This window comes from Schistocerca nitens, chromosome 8, assembly GCF_023898315.1.
Source record: "Schistocerca nitens isolate TAMUIC-IGC-003100 chromosome 8, iqSchNite1.1, whole genome shotgun sequence".
Classification (NCBI taxonomy): Eukaryota; Metazoa; Arthropoda; class Insecta; order Orthoptera; family Acrididae; genus Schistocerca; species Schistocerca nitens.
The window spans coordinates 502,033,843-502,053,558 of NC_064621.1; the positions used below are offsets into that span (position 1 = coordinate 502,033,843).

General features: G+C 42.4%; 1 protein-coding gene across 1 annotated transcript in view; it reads right to left on the reverse strand.

The window, feature by feature from the left end:
* Positions 1–19,716, reverse strand: part of LOC126199639 (cholinesterase-like) — a 71,264-nt gene that overhangs the window by 13,125 nt on the left and 38,423 nt on the right. Inside the window, exons 3-5 of the mRNA XM_049936565.1 lie at positions 12,688–12,873; positions 8,537–8,683; positions 4,221–4,391 (exon numbers count right to left, since the gene is read on the reverse strand). Coding sequence (XP_049792522.1) covers positions 4,221–4,391; positions 8,537–8,683; positions 12,688–12,873 — 504 coding nt within the window. The remainder of the gene's footprint in view (positions 1–4,220; positions 4,392–8,536; positions 8,684–12,687; positions 12,874–19,716) is intronic.

Consider the following 19,716-nt stretch of genomic DNA (forward strand, 5'->3'; position numbering starts at 1 on the left):
ACAGTAAAGCTTTTGCTAATGTGCACAGAGGAAAAATACGGATTGTCTTGTGACCGGAATGGATCGAGACCGGCGTCAACCGGAAATCGCCGCTACAAGGAACACACACGCACACACACACACACACACACACACACAATAGGGACGACTGACAACGCAGACCACACGGCGAAATACCACTCCCAGACCAGAGAGAAAAACCAAATCGGCTGTTGTCAACGTCCACGCCTTCTGGCAGGCAGTCAAAATTGTGGGATCGAGATACTAGAGAATAGTACGGAAAAAGGTGAAATACCACTACAATTGACCGAAGTTACGCGAAGTATATGCGGAGGAACACAAATAACTGTAAAGCTAGAATCTGGAAACATCGCCCGTAGAAATATTAATAAAGGGATTGGACAATGGTTATGTATTTCACCGATACTTTTTATTCATAATTTGTGTTTAGACGACGTTATGAGGGAACAGAAACAACGGATTATGAAAGTTAATATAGAAGAGAGCTTCAAAGGTAAAGATTTTATCAAAACTGTTATGTTTGCTGATGACCAGATTCTAGGTGCGAACAACGAAGACAACTTGAGAGAGCGGTGTATAAACTATGTAAAATAGCAATGCAACATAAATTAAGCATGTCGATAGATAAAATGAAGTCCCTGGCATACCGTGGCTCACAACCCTTAAGACTTAAATTCATATTAGAAAAAAGACAATTAGACAAGCTAACAACTTCAGTATCTGGGCTGTGACATATAAAGGCGAAGTCGATGTTGAAAAAAAGGTTGGGAGATTCAATATAGTGTGTGACACCGTCAAAAAAACGCTCAGGTGGAAAATACGAAAGGACACCATGCTATAATTGTTCAAAGTTGTAGCAGTTCCACGTGGACTACTTTGAAGATGCAAGTGTGAGAGTAAGAGTATGAACCCTAGAAATAGTAGACTCTAAGCAGCTGAGATTTGATGCCGGCCGCGATGGTCATGCGGTTCTAGGCGCTCCAGTCCGGAGCCGCGCTGCTGCTACGGTCGCAGGTTCGAATCCTGCCTTGGACATGGTTGTGTGTGATGTCCTTAGGTTAATTAGGTTTAAGTAGTTCTAAGTTTATGGGACTGATGACCTCAGCTGTTAAGTCCCATAGTGCTTAGAGCCATTTGAACCATTTTTTTTGTTTTGAGATTTGATTTTTGACAACAGTACAGGGATTGATAAGAAGAGACAAGTAAAATAAAGACATAATTGGAAAGAATGTAGGAATTTACGACTTAAATTAATAGATTAATGAATACAGAAAAGGATGGAAAGAATATATAGAAAGGCTGCACAATGAACTTACACCAAAACGACTTCTACAGTACATCCTTTAAGGAAGAGTGGACATTGGCAGATCCAAGAGAAAATGGGTAGAGCAAGAAGTCGCAAAGGACCAACTGGTCTAATGCTTTAGAGAGAAGAAGAAGAAAAAGAAAGAAAAAAGAAGCTCGATTTGTTTTGTGTTTCACTTTTATCCACCCCCCCCCCCTCCCGGTCCCATTTCCCATTTGCGAAATCATTCCTAGTCATTCTAGAAGTCACAAAGCTCCCATAATTTCGCAATCGGTTTTAGATAGCGTAATGAGGTTGTTGGTAAACTACGCCGCGCCAAAGCGGGTGAATTTTGCTGCAGAGTTAATATTAGATATTTTGCTTTCATTTACCTAGACAGTAATTTTTATTCTTAACGACATACATAATGTTTCTAACGGTATTTGATAACTCGTGAACTGGTGATTACAGTTACATAACAGACGCCAAAATCTTCCACAAAATAAAAGTAGTTACTGGCACCAAATCGCTTCGTTGAGAAGGCAAGCAACTGATGGCTCTCCCTGATGGTTTTCGTGGAAAATAATGTATAGTTCAAATAAATGAAAATCGGCAGCCACAGAACAATGGCTTGCAGGCTATGTTTTGAACAGGTTGCCTACTTTTAGTATTGGCAATAGCCAGTGCCTCTCAACGTTCTATTATCCTTCGTAAGAGGCTTACAGTTATCTCCAAAACACGGGAAGCGTTATTAAAATTTGAAATGCAATAAACTCAAATTAGTGATACGAAATAAAGAACAATAAAAATGTACTCTGGCAGAAATAGTACTGTAACAAAGACATGCTGTAAACAGAAGTTCACGATGAGAGCGGCATGATGATATGGAACCCACAAAGGAAGCGATAATGAAAATGTTGTGGAAAACACTCCGAGCAACTTATTGTTTAGTAAAATTCTGACAACAGTTGTACTGGCCCACAGATGAAAGTATGTGAATAACTACATTAGTAGTGGATCCTCCTCATTAAAAATTTGAGTTTCACCCTCTACATTCAGTTCTTTTCATGCTTTGTTATGAAATTTGTTACTTCATTGAATTTAATATACGAGGATGAGCACTGATCTAATGGGTGTAATTCGTCCTTAAGCGTGTAGTTATGGTGTTGATTTATCCATCAAAGTGACTAAATCAGTTGCTCCTACTGCTAGAACCCTCAATGCCCTCCCGAATACTGATGATTACGGAGACAACAATTTCGAAGTGCATGTTCTGTTTCACTTGCAGTGCGAGTTCAGTCATCGAGATAGCATGAGCAAGTACCATGCTGTCCCCCAGTGAGCGACAGGGACCACGTCCACTGTCATATGTGAATCAGGAAGTTAATTTATTCGAGCTACAGCGCAGTTTCAGACTTAGACTGCATATTTCCTTTATTTCAAATGAAACAGTGTCTAAGATATTTTCTGGAATGTACTATGCGCCCACGTTCTTGTGAATGGAGTGTTTCAACCAAATACGCTGAACCAGTTACCTGAGTACCCGTGAGGACACGTGGGAAATACATTACCGTTTGTGGAAATTGTAACACCAAGAAGGAAACACATGAATTCACTTAATTTAATACCACAAGTTACGTACATGACAAGTAACGAATGACTACCTTTTCAAATCTGTACATGTCGTTTGAGCCCTACTATTCAGTATGTCGCGTGGCCACCATGCGGTGCAACTAGAACTGCTATACGCCGTGGCATTGAATCAATAAGGTTCTGAGTACTTCCTGAGGGATTTCCCTCCACGCAGTTTGTATCCGAGCTCACAACCCCAGTTACTGGAGGACCGTGACGCACTAGGTGCCGACCAACCATATCCCAGACATGTTCGATGGGCGACATGCCTGAAGCAGGGGGAATACCTTAGGCACCACAACCTCCGTTAGGTACCGGTTGCTGCTCAAAGTGCCCGCAATACGTACGAAGCGAGATCGGTTGTTGTAGCCATGGCTCCCCAAACCATCACACTTGGTGTTTGTCTGCTATGCCACCCCACAATTCAGCCCTCCAGGGTGCGCTCACTACGGTACCGCCGGACACGTATACAGCCATCGCTGTAGGATACATTGAAGCGGGACTCATCCGAGAAGATTACATGTTACCACTCAGAAACCCAGTGACGGTGTTCACGTGTCTATTTCAGTCGGAGGAGCTTGTGGTTTCTGGACAATGGAAGCCGACGTAATGGCATGTATGCAACCAGTCCAGCCTGCAGCAGAAGACGACGAACAGTCGATGCAGACAAGTTCACACCTGTTGTAGTGCTCCATCGACGAACCAACACTGTGGATGACGCTGTACGGTCCGTAATGTCCATCCGGACAAGATGATGGTCATCCCGTGCTGTGGTCATGTTTCGTGGTCCAGTTCCCGCTCGTCGCTGCGTACGACCTTTCTCTATCCACTGTTTCCACACACGCATCACTGTCGCAGCAGCATGCCCTGTGCGAGCCGAAATGTCACCCCGTTTCCCGGAGACCAGTCATTCTGCCCCGTTCGAACTCGCTCACATGCCGACATAGCTCCCTTCGAAGTGGACGAGGCATACTGGCACTCATTGTATTGTTTCCACCTTGTGTGACAGCTCTGCACCGACTACACTAGGCGCAACACTGACCCTGTCGGACCGGCACGAGATGGCTCTGCTCGGCCTACGTGTACCCTATCTCGGTGCAAAAAGTATCACGTTCTGCTTTCACACCCGTCGGCACTTCCACCAAGCGTGGCGCTAATCGGTAATTCCTTCTCGGTGTTGCACTTTTCACAAACGGCAGTGTACTAAAAAATTTATAGTCAGTCACATGTGATTGCAAGCGTTGGCTGTGAAGCAAGGGAATTCAAAGATTTTGTTACGTACAGAGATATACCACGAAACCTTCTCCAGAAGTGACGCCAAGTATGATGGGGACCTGGTTGTAGCTGCCAGCTCTGAGGACGTCTGCTGGAGGCTCGATGATCACTGCAGAGTCCGATGGTGGCTCCACGACGGGGACGAAAGCCAGGTGCACCGGAGCGGGCAGCGCTTTTCCTGCACAGGGAACATTGCGTTAATGGTGCAAGAGGTGTTAGCATGTCGTACCTCTAAATAAGACTGTTTCATCACAACTATACACAAATTATCATTTGGACAAGTTTTCTAAATTAAAATGAAAAGAGAAAAGTACATGCATAGTAGTTTGGCACTACAAGAATTAGGTTACAAGTTAAACGTTGGTTGCATGAGACGATCCTGAAGGAGAGGAAGCTAGTCTCCAGACAGTGATATTTCAGGACTATCTCCCCCTTAGCACCAATTTATAGTGGAAAGGACGACATATAATGGGTTTATAGTAGCAACGTACAGCCTGAGGACAAGAAAATATATGCTCTTTTACTAGCAGTATACATGGAGTTAACAGATATCAGAGTAAGTATGAATTACTCGCGACATGAAGACTTTTAGAAATCATCGTTTTGATGAGTAAGTGTATCTTTTTGCATGTAATAATTATTTGATCGGCAGGTCGAAGGATCTGGGCCTCCCAGTAACATGTAAAGGAAAATAGAAGCAGGTATAAACTTCTGCTGGAGACGCTTGGCTACTATGTATAATCTGAGGCATATGAACATTAGCTGGGAAGTATCTTAGTCACAGGCGTAAGCAATGACAATCTTCATATTATGAAAAATTTCGCCTTAACAGCATAACTTTTATTGTACCCCATCTAATTTCAGAACTTTCTTCAGATACAACTCGAAAAGGGACCTTTGTATCTGAAGTCGGATGTGGTGTAATAAAACATATACAACTGAGGCGACATTTGGATAAGCAGTTGCAGTTGTTCAAAAGTAGAGAAAATTGGTGTGGAAGTCAAGTGGAGTCGTTGCCGGTAGATGCCTGGTGGAGTCTGACCTGGTCACTGCGACACATGCAGCCGACACTTACAAAGATTGCTTTTCCCCACGAGCAGTTTGGATGTCACCCTACAGCCCAATCTGGAATCAGACTATCACTCTACAGTGGAGTGTGCGAGGATATGAAGTTTCAGCCTAATCTGACTACACACCAAATGGACACCATCGGGTAATGAAATTTACTAAACTGTGAACAACAGTGCCCTCTGCGTCTGTTCTGTCTGTTTCAAAACAGCAACTATTACCCAGGTTATGTGCTCCGAGCTAGTTCTTAAAACAGTTATTTTATTATTGTTTTCTGATCAATCTTAGTGTCTAATGGAAAGACATTAACTGATTGAGAATAGGTTTTCTAAACACGGAAATCAATTTAGAAAATAAATAAAAAATTTTGAAATAAAATCAATTACGAATTACTTTAATTACAAACCGTAACCCTCGCGGTTCTAGGCGCGCAGTCCGGAACCGTGCGACTGCTACGGTCGCAGGTTCGAATCCTGCCTCGGGCATGGATGTTTGTGATGTCCTTAGGTTAGTTAGGTTTAAGTAGTTCTAAGTTCTAGGGGACTAATGACCACAGCAGTTGAGTCCCATTGTGCTCAGAGCCATTTGAACCATTTTTGTGAACAAACCGTAACTGACATATCTAATACTGTAATTTTATACTGATTACTAATACTGTATTCAAATGCAATTTTTATAGTGAATAAAGATAATTACTACCAATCAATTCCTAGCAGTATAGTAACACATACATAGCCATCGACATATAAGCACACTCCCAAAATAACTGCGGATTATCCCGTTGATATCAATAGATCTCAGAGTATTTTACAGGATAATTTTTCTCTTTTGTGCCCCTTTTGTTCCTTACAAGTGCCTGATATGTATTCAGGAAAACAGGTGATAGTAAAGTAGAAAAAATGTAAAGAATACACAACGTGAACAACTGCAATATGTATAATGGTAGACAATAATGTTCTTCATTTTATCCAACTTAACAGATTTGCACACACATTCTGACAACCGGTTAATGGGCTCAGTATGGGGTGTGACCACCTCTGGCAGAAATACAGGCCTGACAACGACGGAGCATGCTGTGAATGAGATCATTAACCTCATGTTGAGGCAATAACGCCCATTCTTCCTGGAGAGTAGTTGGTGGATGCTGAAGTGATTCAATCCGTCTTCTTAGTGCACCCCAGACATGCTCTATGGAAATGAAATTGGGAGAGCTATCAGGCCACGCCACGCGTGCAATATCTTCCGTTTTCAAGAAAACATCAACCGCTCTTGCTTTATGAGGTCGATCATTATTGTCCATCAATACGAAGTCTGGGCCCGCGCCACCTGGCAACAACCTCACATGAGGTCCCAGGGTCACGCCGCGATACCTGACAACAGTTAAAGTTTACCGATTCACCCATACAATTTCATAAAGAGGTGTTTATGTGATCAACATAATCCCTGCCCACAACATTAGGATCCTCCTCGATACCGATCTCTTTCGATAATGTTTGGGTCCCGAAATCGTGTTCCACGTCCCCTCCAGATGCGAATGCGTCGAAAATCACTCTCCAGATCAAATCGGGTCTCATCTGTGAAAAGAGCATTGGTCTACTTGGCCCAGGTGGCGTGTTGTCGTCTCCACTCTAGGCGTTTACTTGTGTGAAGAAGCATCAGAGGTAAACCTGCAGCAGATCTACGACAATAAAGGCTACTCTGCTGAAGCCTTCTGGACAACGTTTGTCTCGATACAACATGTGCAGTGGATACTGCGAGGTCATGTTCCAGTTGGCGTGCAGTTCTAACGCGGTACAATCGTGCACTTAAATCCAAATAGCGGTCCTCTCTCTCTGATATCACACGTGGTCGGCCCTGACCTGGTCTTTGGGATACTGTTTCGGTCTCTATAAATAATGTTGCCACATCCAAGAAACAACAAATTGATTCACATTAAGCCATCGAGCCTCATTAGTTTGCGACTATCTTGCTTCCATACTTCTTATGGACCCCCGCCTTATTCCACTCTCGGGACGTTAACTCGGCCAGAAGTTGGACACACTGTGAAACAAGACGCATCCGAACAAATGTCATTCTTCCATTTCTGCATAGCCTAGATTTTATGACTTTGGCAGCACGTTTCTTTTCACAGGTATTTGCACTACAGATGAGTGGTTTTGGAAGTCCAGCTTGCCCTCCAGGTCTGTGCTTATGGAGCTCCATTCGTGTTGCTTTTGTGCTGACAGGATGACATTCAGTTCTGCAGTGACTTTTGCAGCTGTCATCTTCTGTTTATCATTACAATCCTCTTCAATGACCACCCGTCACTCTCATTCAACACACACTCTCGTCCGGTTTGTGTCTTACAGGATGAAGTCTTTCCGCTTTCCCTGTATGGTATAGAAATCTTCGATACGGTGCCTTTTGAAATGCCAACCACTTTGGCTGTCTTGGTTACGGAAGCAACCACCACACGACCACCAACGATTTGCCCATGTTCGAAAACACAATGCACTCAGAATTACACAGAACACTATGGGTGCAAAGGGCTTTCTTCGTAATAAATGTTCGTATTAAAGAATGCGAATCACTTTTACCCTCTACCGCGATGGTCAGCCGTCTCGCTGTATGCCTTGTAAAACCAACAATGGCTGGAACATTGCGTTAGGAATTGTTTGGCGGTGATATAAAAAACAACGTCCCTGTGTGATTGTTTCTAAGTCTTCGCATTAGTTCCCTTGCGGGTTTAGTTAACGTACAGGGTCATAAAATAAATCTCAAAGGGATTTCGTCTGACGTAACGCACACTGTGGTTCTAAAACTTAGAAAGGCTACTTCTTCCAATTTCTAAGAGACATAAATCTCTACAAAACTCCATGGTATATGGAAAAAGAGGTCTCCCACAAAATAATTGTTAAATATGGGTTAGAATGAAGACACCACAGAGACAAAAGAAAGGGAACCTCTTTCAAGATTACTTAGGTGCAGACACACAAGTGGTCTGTAAGGCATTTCAGTGAATCGTATAGCTGTTATCATTACACTGCTACTAATATTTTCCCTCGAATTTCCTCATCTATGATGACATTCTTTCGGACGTTCTGCGTTACGTGTTCAGGAATTTCGTATTTGCTTGAGCAGATATTTCAACCGCAGTTCGCTGTTGAAATTGTAGGTAAAACATAGTTAATTGGCGCACTTACAAAATACGAGAGTGCCACAGAATCATCAGCGGTGACGTCTGAGTAGTTTACGGAGCGAAGGAAGGCGGCCGGCCTCGCGTCGTCGTCGTCAGTGTGGTTGCCGCCCTGCGCCTGGAACCCGAGCGCCCCGCCATGCGGTACGCCCTCTCGCGGGGTTTGTCCGTCAGCGCCCAAGGGGTCGTCGCTACCCCACTTTCCACGATTACTCCGCTGAAGAGCCCTGCCAAGAAATTTCTCTCTAACATTAAACATGAATCATTCCCACAATGAAGGAGTTACGAATTAAGTTAGTATCCTAGTGCGGTGTATTGATTATATATTGTGCATTCGTAAGAAGAAAATAACTAGTATCACATCATTCTTTCAGTACAACATTCACGAACAGTACACCCTCAAATTGGTGATCATCGGAAAATAAGATTACATACTTAAGTCAGTAAGCAAACGATTAACTAAGAGACGAAGCATAAGTTGGGAAAGGAGAAACTAGAATTGTAACTCAACAGCGTTACTTTTACATTTGCGTGTGTTGTTGATTTCTAATATGATTAATTAAAGATGATTGTGGGGAGAGAGATTTTATCAAATCATTGTAGATCGGTCATGCAAAGGCTGAGTCCTTCTTGAGTATGCTATATTTTATTATTATGAAGAGAGTAGTATTCTACCAAAGAAATGAGAAAGCGATTACGCCATATACGTATTGCATTTTTTGAATGATGACAAGGCGTTCTACTCCAATCTATTGCGTTTAGGCTTCTCTGGAGTGAAGTTGTACTGTTTATGTGTGAAATAGTGTGATTTTTATCGAGAATCATTGTATTACACTGCGAAAGTTGCAGAGCGATACCTAAAAGTAGCCTATGTTTTGTACTCATGCAGTGGTGCTAAGAAGAGAACGTATTATCTATACGTGGACTCTAGAATACGAGGTAATCTGATTCTTTAGTTTACGACCTGGCGAGTTATACTGCAATAGTGTAATTTCTTGTGCAGTCGAACGAGTAACTGGCACCCGTAGCTATGATCAACGTGGAGCAGATCACCATTAATTTATTTTCTGATTCTTGAACGCTTTTAGCAAGCCGGCATCTCATTCACGAAATTTTTTTTGCAGTTTAAATGATTTTCTTTTTTTATCCGCGTTGTGGATCAGGTATTTGTATGATTGTGCTAAGAGAACAACGTAAATAATGCAACATTAATCTGATTATTCTGTGTGGAATACTTTATCCTTTTGGTATCGAATAATAACTCTGAATGTGAATAGCAAATTTCAGGTCTTTGCTGCTATTTCGTTCTTTTCATCAGTCTAATTAAAATATTGAAAGTACTTTTGCAAGACAGTAGCACTGAATAGGCGCGTGACTTGCACTGATGGCTTATGCGGAGGTACTTGCAGAACTATTATCGTCTTTTTAATTCAGTAGATAGTTTAATTCGGAACAACTTCTGCTCCGAGCAATTAATTCAAATACTAAGGTTTTCTTAACATTAGTAAATTATTTTCAAATTACTGAAGGTAGGTTTGCGTCAAGAGTTCCAAAGCAACAGATGTTTAGTCGTCTCGTTATTATGCATTGTGACAACGGTACATCATTAGGCCACCACAATCAATAGTAGGTAGTTTCAGATGCCAAGAGAACTCCCGTTGCGTTTTGTATATGTGTGTGTGATGAATTATTCCTGTGTCAGGTCATACGGCGTAATAATATAATCAACAGATTTTCTTTCCAGTTTTGCCCGACTGGTATTAGCAAGTAGAATTATTGAAAAAAAAAAAAAATGGCTCTGAGCACTATGGGACTTAACATCTGTGGTCACCAGTCCCCTACAACTTAGAACTACTTAAACCTAACTAACCTAAGGACATCACACACATACATGCCCGAGGCAGGATTCGAACCTGCGACCGTAGCAGTCGCGCGGTTCCGGACTGAGCGCCTAGAACCGCTAGACCACCGCGACCGGCTAGAATTATTGATTTTCAGGAAGAAAGTTCTCAACGTGTGTTAGTATTGCTTCACCGGTTAGAGATAAATGCTGACACTGTGGAAACATTAATCAACAGAACGTTAACTACCATAAGAAGGGAAGTGTCTACTTTGTTTTTGGATATAAAAAGAAAGAAACGGGGAGAGGCAGTTCATTTGACTTCAAAGGTATATAGAACCAACGGCAAACTTGGACACAAGGTCTGTCAAAAAACCATCTACACCTGCCGTTACCTACACGCTGAATCTCATACAACTCAGAAGCGTGTCGTCTTTACAAATGCCATTTGCCCGAATCCACTGCACCAGTTTTAAAAAAATCAATATCAAACAAGAATTGAAATCTGTGCATAAGGCCTCCTGAGCACCGGCTAGGACAGTAAACCAATAAGGAGGAACCACGTACAGAAAATGAAATGAAAGAACAGGTCCAGTGGTACATTTAGCTCACCTTCAGGGCGTCAGTTTTTAGACAGGTGGATCCAGTATTTGGTAAGGTCGGCTGAAGGTGCGATAAAAGGCTTCAACGCCGCCCATCCTGATTTAGGTTTTCCGTGATTTCTCTAAATCCCTCCAGGCAAATGCCGGAATGGTTCCTTTGAAAGGCCACGGCCGACTTCCTTCGCCGTCCTTCCCTAATCCAATGAGACCGATGACCTCGCTGTCTGATCTCCTCCTCCAAAACAACGCAACCCAGCACTTCAACGCCACAGGTGAAATAAATTGCGAGAGCGTTGACACCTACACTGAGGAAACCGGTAGGCCTGTTGGCGCTCACGTAGCAGAGTATGAGCACTATGTTCGGTTGAGACGGCACAACAAAAAAATGGTTCAAATGGCTCTGAGCACTATGGGACTCAACTTCTGAGGTCATCAGTGCCCTAGAACTTAGAACTACTTAAAACTAAGTAACATAAGGACATCACACACATCCATGCCCGAGGCAGGATTCGAACCTGTGACCGTAGCGGTCTCGCGGTTCAAGACTGTAGCGCCTAGAACCGCACGGCCACTCCGGCCGTCGCGGCACAACAGATCAGCACCAACAGAACAGCACTGTGATTGCATACTTGAGAAACAGATGTGGATGCACACACGCAAAATAAAGGAAGCGATTGACAACCTGAATCAGCTTGACAACATCAATAGAGGAGACAACTACAGACGCTAGGAGTTCTTTCTGCCAACGATGATGATATGACGCACCACGTGTGATAGAAGTGCGGCGGTCTAACCGCACACTGCTGCAACCTGCATGTACAACTGGCATCATTTCTCTGCATGTTCCCCAGAAGCTTCTCGATGATTCGTAGAGGGGCATCCATTCACAGCCCTGCTGGTCCACCGACCCGCTCGCCGACCTGTGCGACTGTGAGTGGATACCGGCGACTGCTTGGCAAACCCTACCTGGTTGCACTTACGGAAGTGTGGGTTGGCTGCTAGCGGTCGAGACAAATAGGTAGAGGTCCGCTGATAGAACCGACGGACGTAGTCGACGGATCCGACGGCGGACTCATCGTCAACGAACCGGTGAACAGGGCAGGACAGACCTGCTCAACGGACATTTTGGCGGACTCGTCCGCATGTGTACGGTGGCCTGTAGAAACAGATTACCAACAAGCCGTATAATCCTCAAATAGTCTGCTTCATATCGCCTCTCTGTCTCCTAATACCGACCAGTGGTATTTCAGGCCCAAAAGAATCAAAGAAACTTGACGTGTGAGGTCTTGTGAAAGCAATACATTGAAGCACACGTTACCCACCAATTTAGTCCTTCTCTGAGGAAACCTGCTATAATAGGCCAAAACGACTACTGTAGTATTTTAACATTTTAAGTGCTTTAGAAGACGCTGTGTCAGTACACAAATAAGTATTTTAATGAAATAGTCGAAAGACGCTGTAACAAAAACAAGAAAGAAACTGAAAGATTTATGTAAATTTGTCAACTGTACTGATACATTTGCTTTTCGTATCTTGTTTAGGAGTCTTCCAGTTATTGAGTAAATGCACGAGGTTTATGACTCCTAGACAGGTGCTCACCCTCGATGGTGACAGCCTCGACGTGGCCTACCCCCCCCCAGTATCGTGCCGCACAACGATCGCATTGCGAGAAGAAAATCGAAATGCTCAGAACGAGCTGCGACACGAGAAGCAAATGTCACCACCAAACGGCGGCCGGACGTAGTAATACCTCCCGGCCCTCACAGGCGAAGTTACGCAAGGTGCTCACCCTCGGTGGCCGGTGAGAGAAAGAGATGTGATACGGAGCAGCCACCTGCGCTTTCCCCGAAGACGACGACCCTGCTCGGATCTCCCCCGAAAGCTGCGATGTTCCTTTGTATCCACTGCAGCGCCAGCACCTGGTCCTTAAGGCCCGAGTTGCCCGGGATGTCGTCGTTCTGAAGGCTCACGAAGCCTGCCGCAAGCCAGCAGCATTACCAGATATATTTTCCTTCAAAACATAGACTATCAAACGACAACAACAGTGTTTATGTTACGAAAAAGTTGCTTTACATCTCTCTCTCGAAATCTGGCATAAAACCCTAGGAGATTCTGGTCGTATGTGAAGTACACCAGTGGCAAGTTACAATCAATACCTTCACTTTACGATGTTACTGAAGACAGTGCCATCAAAGTAGAGTTACCAAACACAGTTTTCCGAAATTCCTTCACCAAAGAAGACGACGTAAATAGTGCAGAATTTGAATCAAGAACAACTGCTAACATCAGTAAGTTAAAACTAGGTATCGTTGGCGAAGCGAAGCAGCTTAAATCGCTTTATAATGGCAACGCCTCCACTCCAGATGGTATACCAGTTATGTTTCTTTCAGAGTACGCTGACATAGTAGCTCCATACGTAGCAATCACACACAACGGCTCGCTCACCGAGAGATACGTACCTAAAGACTTGAAAGTTGCTCAGGTCATTCCAAAACGCCAGAAAAAAATAAGTGCAATCCACTAAATAACGGATCTATATAGCTAACGTCGACTTGCAGCAGGATTTTAAAACATATACTATGTTCAAACTTTATGAAATACCTCGAAGAAATCGATTTATTGACAAATAGCGACCACAGCTTCAAAAAATAACTTTCTTGTGAAATACAACTACCTTTTCTTTAATGTTCAAATGTGTGTGAAATCTTATGGGACTTAACTGCTAAGGTCATCAGTCCCTAAGCTTACACACTACTTAATCTAAATTATCCTATGCCCGAGGGAGGACTCGAACCTCCGCCGGGACCAGCTGCACAGGCCATGACTGCAGCGCCTAAGACCGCTCGGCTAATCAGACGCGTCACCTATTTATTCTCACGAAGTGATGAATGCTATCAACAGGGCATGTCAAGCTGATTCCACAATTTTAGACTTCTAGAAGGCGGCCATGACTGCAGCGCCTTAGACCGCTCGGCTAATCAGACGCGTACTTATTTATTCTCACGAAGTGATGAATGCTATCAACAGGGCATGTCAAACTGATTCCACAATTTTAGACTTCTAGAAGGCTTTTATCACCTTTCCTCGCAAGGAACTTCTAATCAAATTATGTCTCTAAGACTACCATCTCAGCTGTGCGATTGGATTCGTAATTTACTGTCAGAAAGGTCATAGTTCGTAGAACTTGACATAATCTAGTAAAACAGATGTAACGTCTCGCATTCCGCAAGGAAACATTATAGGCCTTCTGCTGTTTCTGATCTACACGTAAATGATTTTGGAGGCAGTCTCAGCAGCGTTCTTAAACTGTTTGGAGACCATGCTGTCATTTACTGTTTTGTAAAATCATCACATGATTAAAACCAGTTACAAAATTATTTAGTGAAGATATCTATATGATGCGAAAAGTGGCAATTTACTCTAAATAATGAAAGGTGTGAAGTTATCCACATGAGTACTAAAAGGAATCCACTAAATTTCGGTTACACGATAAATCACACAAATCCAAAGGCTGTGAATTCAACTAATATTTAGGCTACAATTATTCGTAATTGGAAAAATCACATAGGTAATGTTGTGCGAAAAGCGAGCCAAAGACTGCGATTTGTTGGTAGAAAATGTAACATGTCTTCTAAAGAGACTGCCTACACTACGCTTTCCCGTCCTCTTCTGGAGTATAGCCGCGAGCTATGGGATCCGCATCCGCTCGGAGAGATTTAAATGTTTGTTTTCTCCGCTCGCTGTTCGAGAGTGGAACGGTAAAGAAATAGCTTAAAGGTGGTTCGATGAACCCTCTGCCAGGTGCTTGATTGTGTATTGCAGAGTACTCATGTAGATGTTGATGTATATGTGGTTTTTGATTCTTTTGACGAGAGGCAAAATATCCTACACAATAGGACTCTACAGCAAGATAAGCATAATAGTGTTTGTCGACGTATTTGGGAGACGACTAGTCACAGTTTTCTTGCTTAATGTACTGATCTCTTGGTATCGGTTTATTAATTATGTTTTTGCAGATTGTGGATATAGCTAGAGAGTAAGTGGCTCCCTGAAGCCCAAGGTGACGTATGGATGTTTAGAAGCAGTTGGATAAGCATGGGGCCTTTATGTGGTATATCGGTATACTACCTCTGGTAGTATATACAAAGGAAGCAAATATGCTTCAAACGTTATCATCACAACAGAAATGTCAGTTGCTGCAGATAAGTGCATATCGCAGGGAGATATTTTATATTTTTAATTTTTTCTTTACACGTCAAGTTCCGTAGGACCAAATTGAGGAGCCAATCTCCAAGGTCATCGAACGTGTCAGCACATGAAATTATGACATAAAAGTAATAACATATAAAAATCAAATGTTTATGAACGCGAAAAAAGTCAATCCATAAGTTTAAGTAAACGAAATAAACAATGCCACAAGAATCAGCTTAATTTTTCAAGGAACTCCTCGACAGAATAGGAGTGATCCATGAGGAAACTCTTTCAGTTTTAACGAGCGTGGATTACTGCTAAGATGTTTGAATTCGAGTGGTAGCTTATTGAAAATGGATGCAGCTGTTAAGGAATTTCGATTCAAATGCAGGTTTGATTTATGCCGAGTATTAACTGAATGAAAGTTTCTTATTCTTGGGAATAAGTTAATATTGTTAACTAAGGGATATATATTGAGAGGCCAATGTCAAAATACCCAGACTCGTGAACAGTGGTCGACAAGAGGTTCGTGAACTTACATCACTTATCGCCCGAACCACCCGTTTCTGAGCGAAAAATGTCCTTTAAGAATGGGAAGAGGTACCCCAAAATATAATACCATACGACATAAGCGAATGAAAATAAGCAAAGTAGACTAATTTTCGTGTCGAACGATGACTCACTTCAGATACCTTTCGAATAGTAAAAATTGCAGCATTAAGTCTTTGAACAAGATCCTGAACGTGGGCTTTCCACGACAGTTTTTTATCCATCTGAACACCCAGAAATTTGAACTGTTCAGTTTCACTAATCATATGCCCATTCTGTGAAGTAAAAACGTCAGGTTTTGTTGAATTGTGTGTCAGAAACTGTAAAAACTGAGTCTTACTGTAATTTAACGTTAGTTTATTTTCTACAAGTCATAATCTTAGGTAATGAACTGCACTATTTGAAATCGAACCAATGATGCACACTACATCCTTTCCTACCAAGCTAGTGTCATCAGCAAACAGAAATATTTTAGAGTTACTCGTAACACTAGATGGCGTATAATTTATATAAATAAATTATATTATCCTTAGATTATCTGACCTATGCTCATCCAGATCAATTCTCAGATGCTAGATGACACTGATTTCTACATCTGACTCACATTCTTCAGGATGAAAGCAGTCAGTGTTGATGTACTTGCCGCAGTTTCTATTTTTCTAAAGTATCTGCGTCATCTTTCATAGCAAGAACACAAAATTAGAACCCTGTAACTTAAAAGCGCTTTTTACGGCATCATCGCTGGTCCTTAGTGATGCGGTAGGACTCTGGGCAGAATAAAAACGCGGAGAGCTTGTGAGACAGACACCCTTAGGCAGGTAGTAGACATATTGGAACAAGCCGTGCGTAAGGAAAGCTGGCGATAATTTCAAGATTTTCTTTCCTTCCTCCAGGATCATTTTTCATACAAACGAGCTACGGTAAAAGGCGGGGTTTGTTTGCGGTCTGCAAGAATTCCTGTTTTTTTAATTATGAAATACAATGCTTGTGTGTCACATTACATGGTATTTGACGCTGCGTACTGTGTTATGTGGCTTGAATATAATGATCTTATATATAAATGCATGAGTTACAGGGGAACTTTCACCTCCCGCTGGCCGTATACTTTATTTTCATACTAGCTGGCAAACCCGGTATTGCCCAGGTATTCATTTGGCAAATTTCTATTAGAAACGAAAACAAAACAAAAATTAACAGTATTTTTAATGTAATACCGATAAAATGTCATTTCCATACATTCGTGAAAACACCTTTGAAATTATCACACAGTTCCAATATCCTGCGTGCAGTTGCTTCGTGTATCTGCAACGCGATTTTCTAAACGTGTCTATTTTAACTCCTCTTCATAGCTCTATAAACGGCTGTTGTTTTCGCCTACAGCCTTTTGCACTTCATAGTTGATAGCTGTCAAAAGGGCTGCCAGGTGGCAGGGATTTCGTTAAGTTGGTTCAACTGTAGGAATGTCTTGGTCGTAAAGAATAAATGTATTAAAACTTCACGCATGATGCGGCATCTTTCCACACATCTCAGTGTTTATGGGGTCATATGTCTCTATCTATGTGAGTACATTGATATATTTGTGTAGCAACATTCAGCGACATTTGTGGATACTGTCTACGAAATGTGTTGCGAATAGAGTTAGTAGCAAACAAGTAATAAATTTTAAACATCATGCACAATGCGGCAGCCTTTCACGCATCCCATTGTTTATGACATCATATCTCTTGAACTATGACGACCCGCCAGGGGGCTGCTTCCTGGACTCGGGTAGGAGCGCCGGCCCCAGATCGAATCCTGGCGGATTAATGACCTTTAGTTTCGTGAATCGTTACACTTATCGAAATGCTCTTTCCGGCAAATGTTAGAGCGTCGAGGGGCCCGTATTTTTTGTTTGGTTAATGTTTTTAGTGCTGACAGCAGCGGAGACATTGAAGAAGGTACGTTTTCTTAAAGGGAACCGTGTACTTTTTATAACTGCATTCGATAGCTCTTGTGAAGACAATTACAGCGTTTGTTAATGTTGACTTTGAAACCTGTCGTTAGTTAAGTTAGAGAAATGTCCTAGAATTTGAGAGCACCATGGCCGAAACGGCATAGCGGTGCAAACACCGCCAAGCAGAGCTCTCGTGTTATTCTGTTTACTGTTTCACTGCAGGCCGCTCATTTCTGCTTCAACATTCGTTGCGTGCAGACGTGTACGCCAATGAGGAGAAATAGGATATACTACTGTTATATAGTTGATGTAAAATAAACGCCGTAAGAACAGTACAGTGATATTGGGCTATCTATCCGGATAGCCATTTTCCGACACTCCAGCCAGTTGCACGAATTATTAAGAAGGCAGCGCGGACAGGCTGCTTGAATGTCAAAAACCGGACTAGAATGAAGACTGCAACCGACAGAGAACACGAAGTAGCTATTCTGACTACAACGCTAATGAAACCGCACCGTGGTTGTAGACATGTTGCCAAGGAAAATGGAATCAACGAGACGAGTATCATTCGCATCTTGCATCGACAGAACTTCCATCTCTATCATCTGCAACTACATCAGGCACTCACCGACGATGATCTCAAACGTCGTACAGAATTTTGTCGGTTTGCTCTTTACCAACTGAGGGACGACCCTAGATTTTTCTAAGGTGCGCTCTTTACCGATGAAGCAACGTTTGCTAACCACGCTAACTTAAATTTACATAACATGCACTACTGGGCAGCGGAAAATCCACACTGGCTTCGTCTGGCGCACCGTCAACAGCTGTGGAGCGTAAACGTACGGTGCGGCGTTGTAGGAAATTACAGAGTGGGACAGGACGAAATTCTGCTGTCAAATGACCTGCAAAGTCCCCCGATTTGAGTCCTTTTGATTTCTATCTTTGGGGAGCACTCAGAGACGCAGTCTATGACGAAGCCCCAACTACGCCAAACGATACGTGTTACCGAATCGCCAGTGCATGCCCTACCATATCATCCACCGTTCTTTCGAACGGCGATTGCAAATGGCCTTTCAATCCATGGTCAACAGTTTGCATGTTTAAACAAAGGATGAGACGCTTTTTGGAAGATAAAATTTTATTATGTGAATTGTTTATTTCATTTATGTGTGTACTAAATTGCACTGCAGTCTCAAATAAGTCGTCAGTGTGTATTGCACGCATCTATTAACACTATCATTACGCTCTTACGTTCAGTATGAAATGACGTTTCGTTAAGAACAATATTTGTTTTGAGGTGCACAGATGGTCACCAATCCATTTTTAATAAAATATTTAGTTCAACGAATGTATCCCATATGCTATAATTTAGAACAGTATAGGTAGAGACAGTTATCTGGCAGCACGTGTTTCATCTCTGAGAAGCATACGACCCGACCACGTACCGGAAAAGATAGGTCAAATCTTCTTTCTAATATTTAGATATTTAATACGGTAGTGGCTTTTTGCAGCATGTAAGAATTCTTCAATTTTTTAAGAATGAACGGCTGATTTCTCTGTTTCAGCTCACGTATATCTGGGAGGAAGCACAAATGTGAGATAGTTTTCCTAAGTCCTAGTTTCTAGCATATGACGTATTTCCATATGCAACACTCGTCGATGAACCTGCATCTAGGTTGTAAGTTGGTTCAAGTGGAAAGCGCAGGCCTACCTTACGGTATAAAACTACGCAGCCGGGTCCGAGACGGCTGCTTGGCAGTGTTTGCACTGCTCGTGCTGTTTCCCGCCGCTGTGCTCTCAAATTCTAGGGCATTTCTCCAACGTTTTTACGACAGATTTCAATGCCAACAATAACATGCGCTATATATTGTATTTGTCTTCTCAAGAACTATCGAACGAAGTTATAAAAAGTATACAGTTCCATATAAAAAAACGAACTCACTTGAGTATCTCAGTTGATACCGGCGCTAAAAACGTTAACCAAACAAAAACATACGTGGCCCCCGACTCTCTAACATTTTCCGATAACTGAGTTTCGATATGCGTAACCGTTCGTGAAATAAAAGGAGTGTTACGTCTTAAGTGACTCAGGCTATATACACGGTGTTACAAAAAAGTACGGCCAAACTTTCAGGAAACATTCCT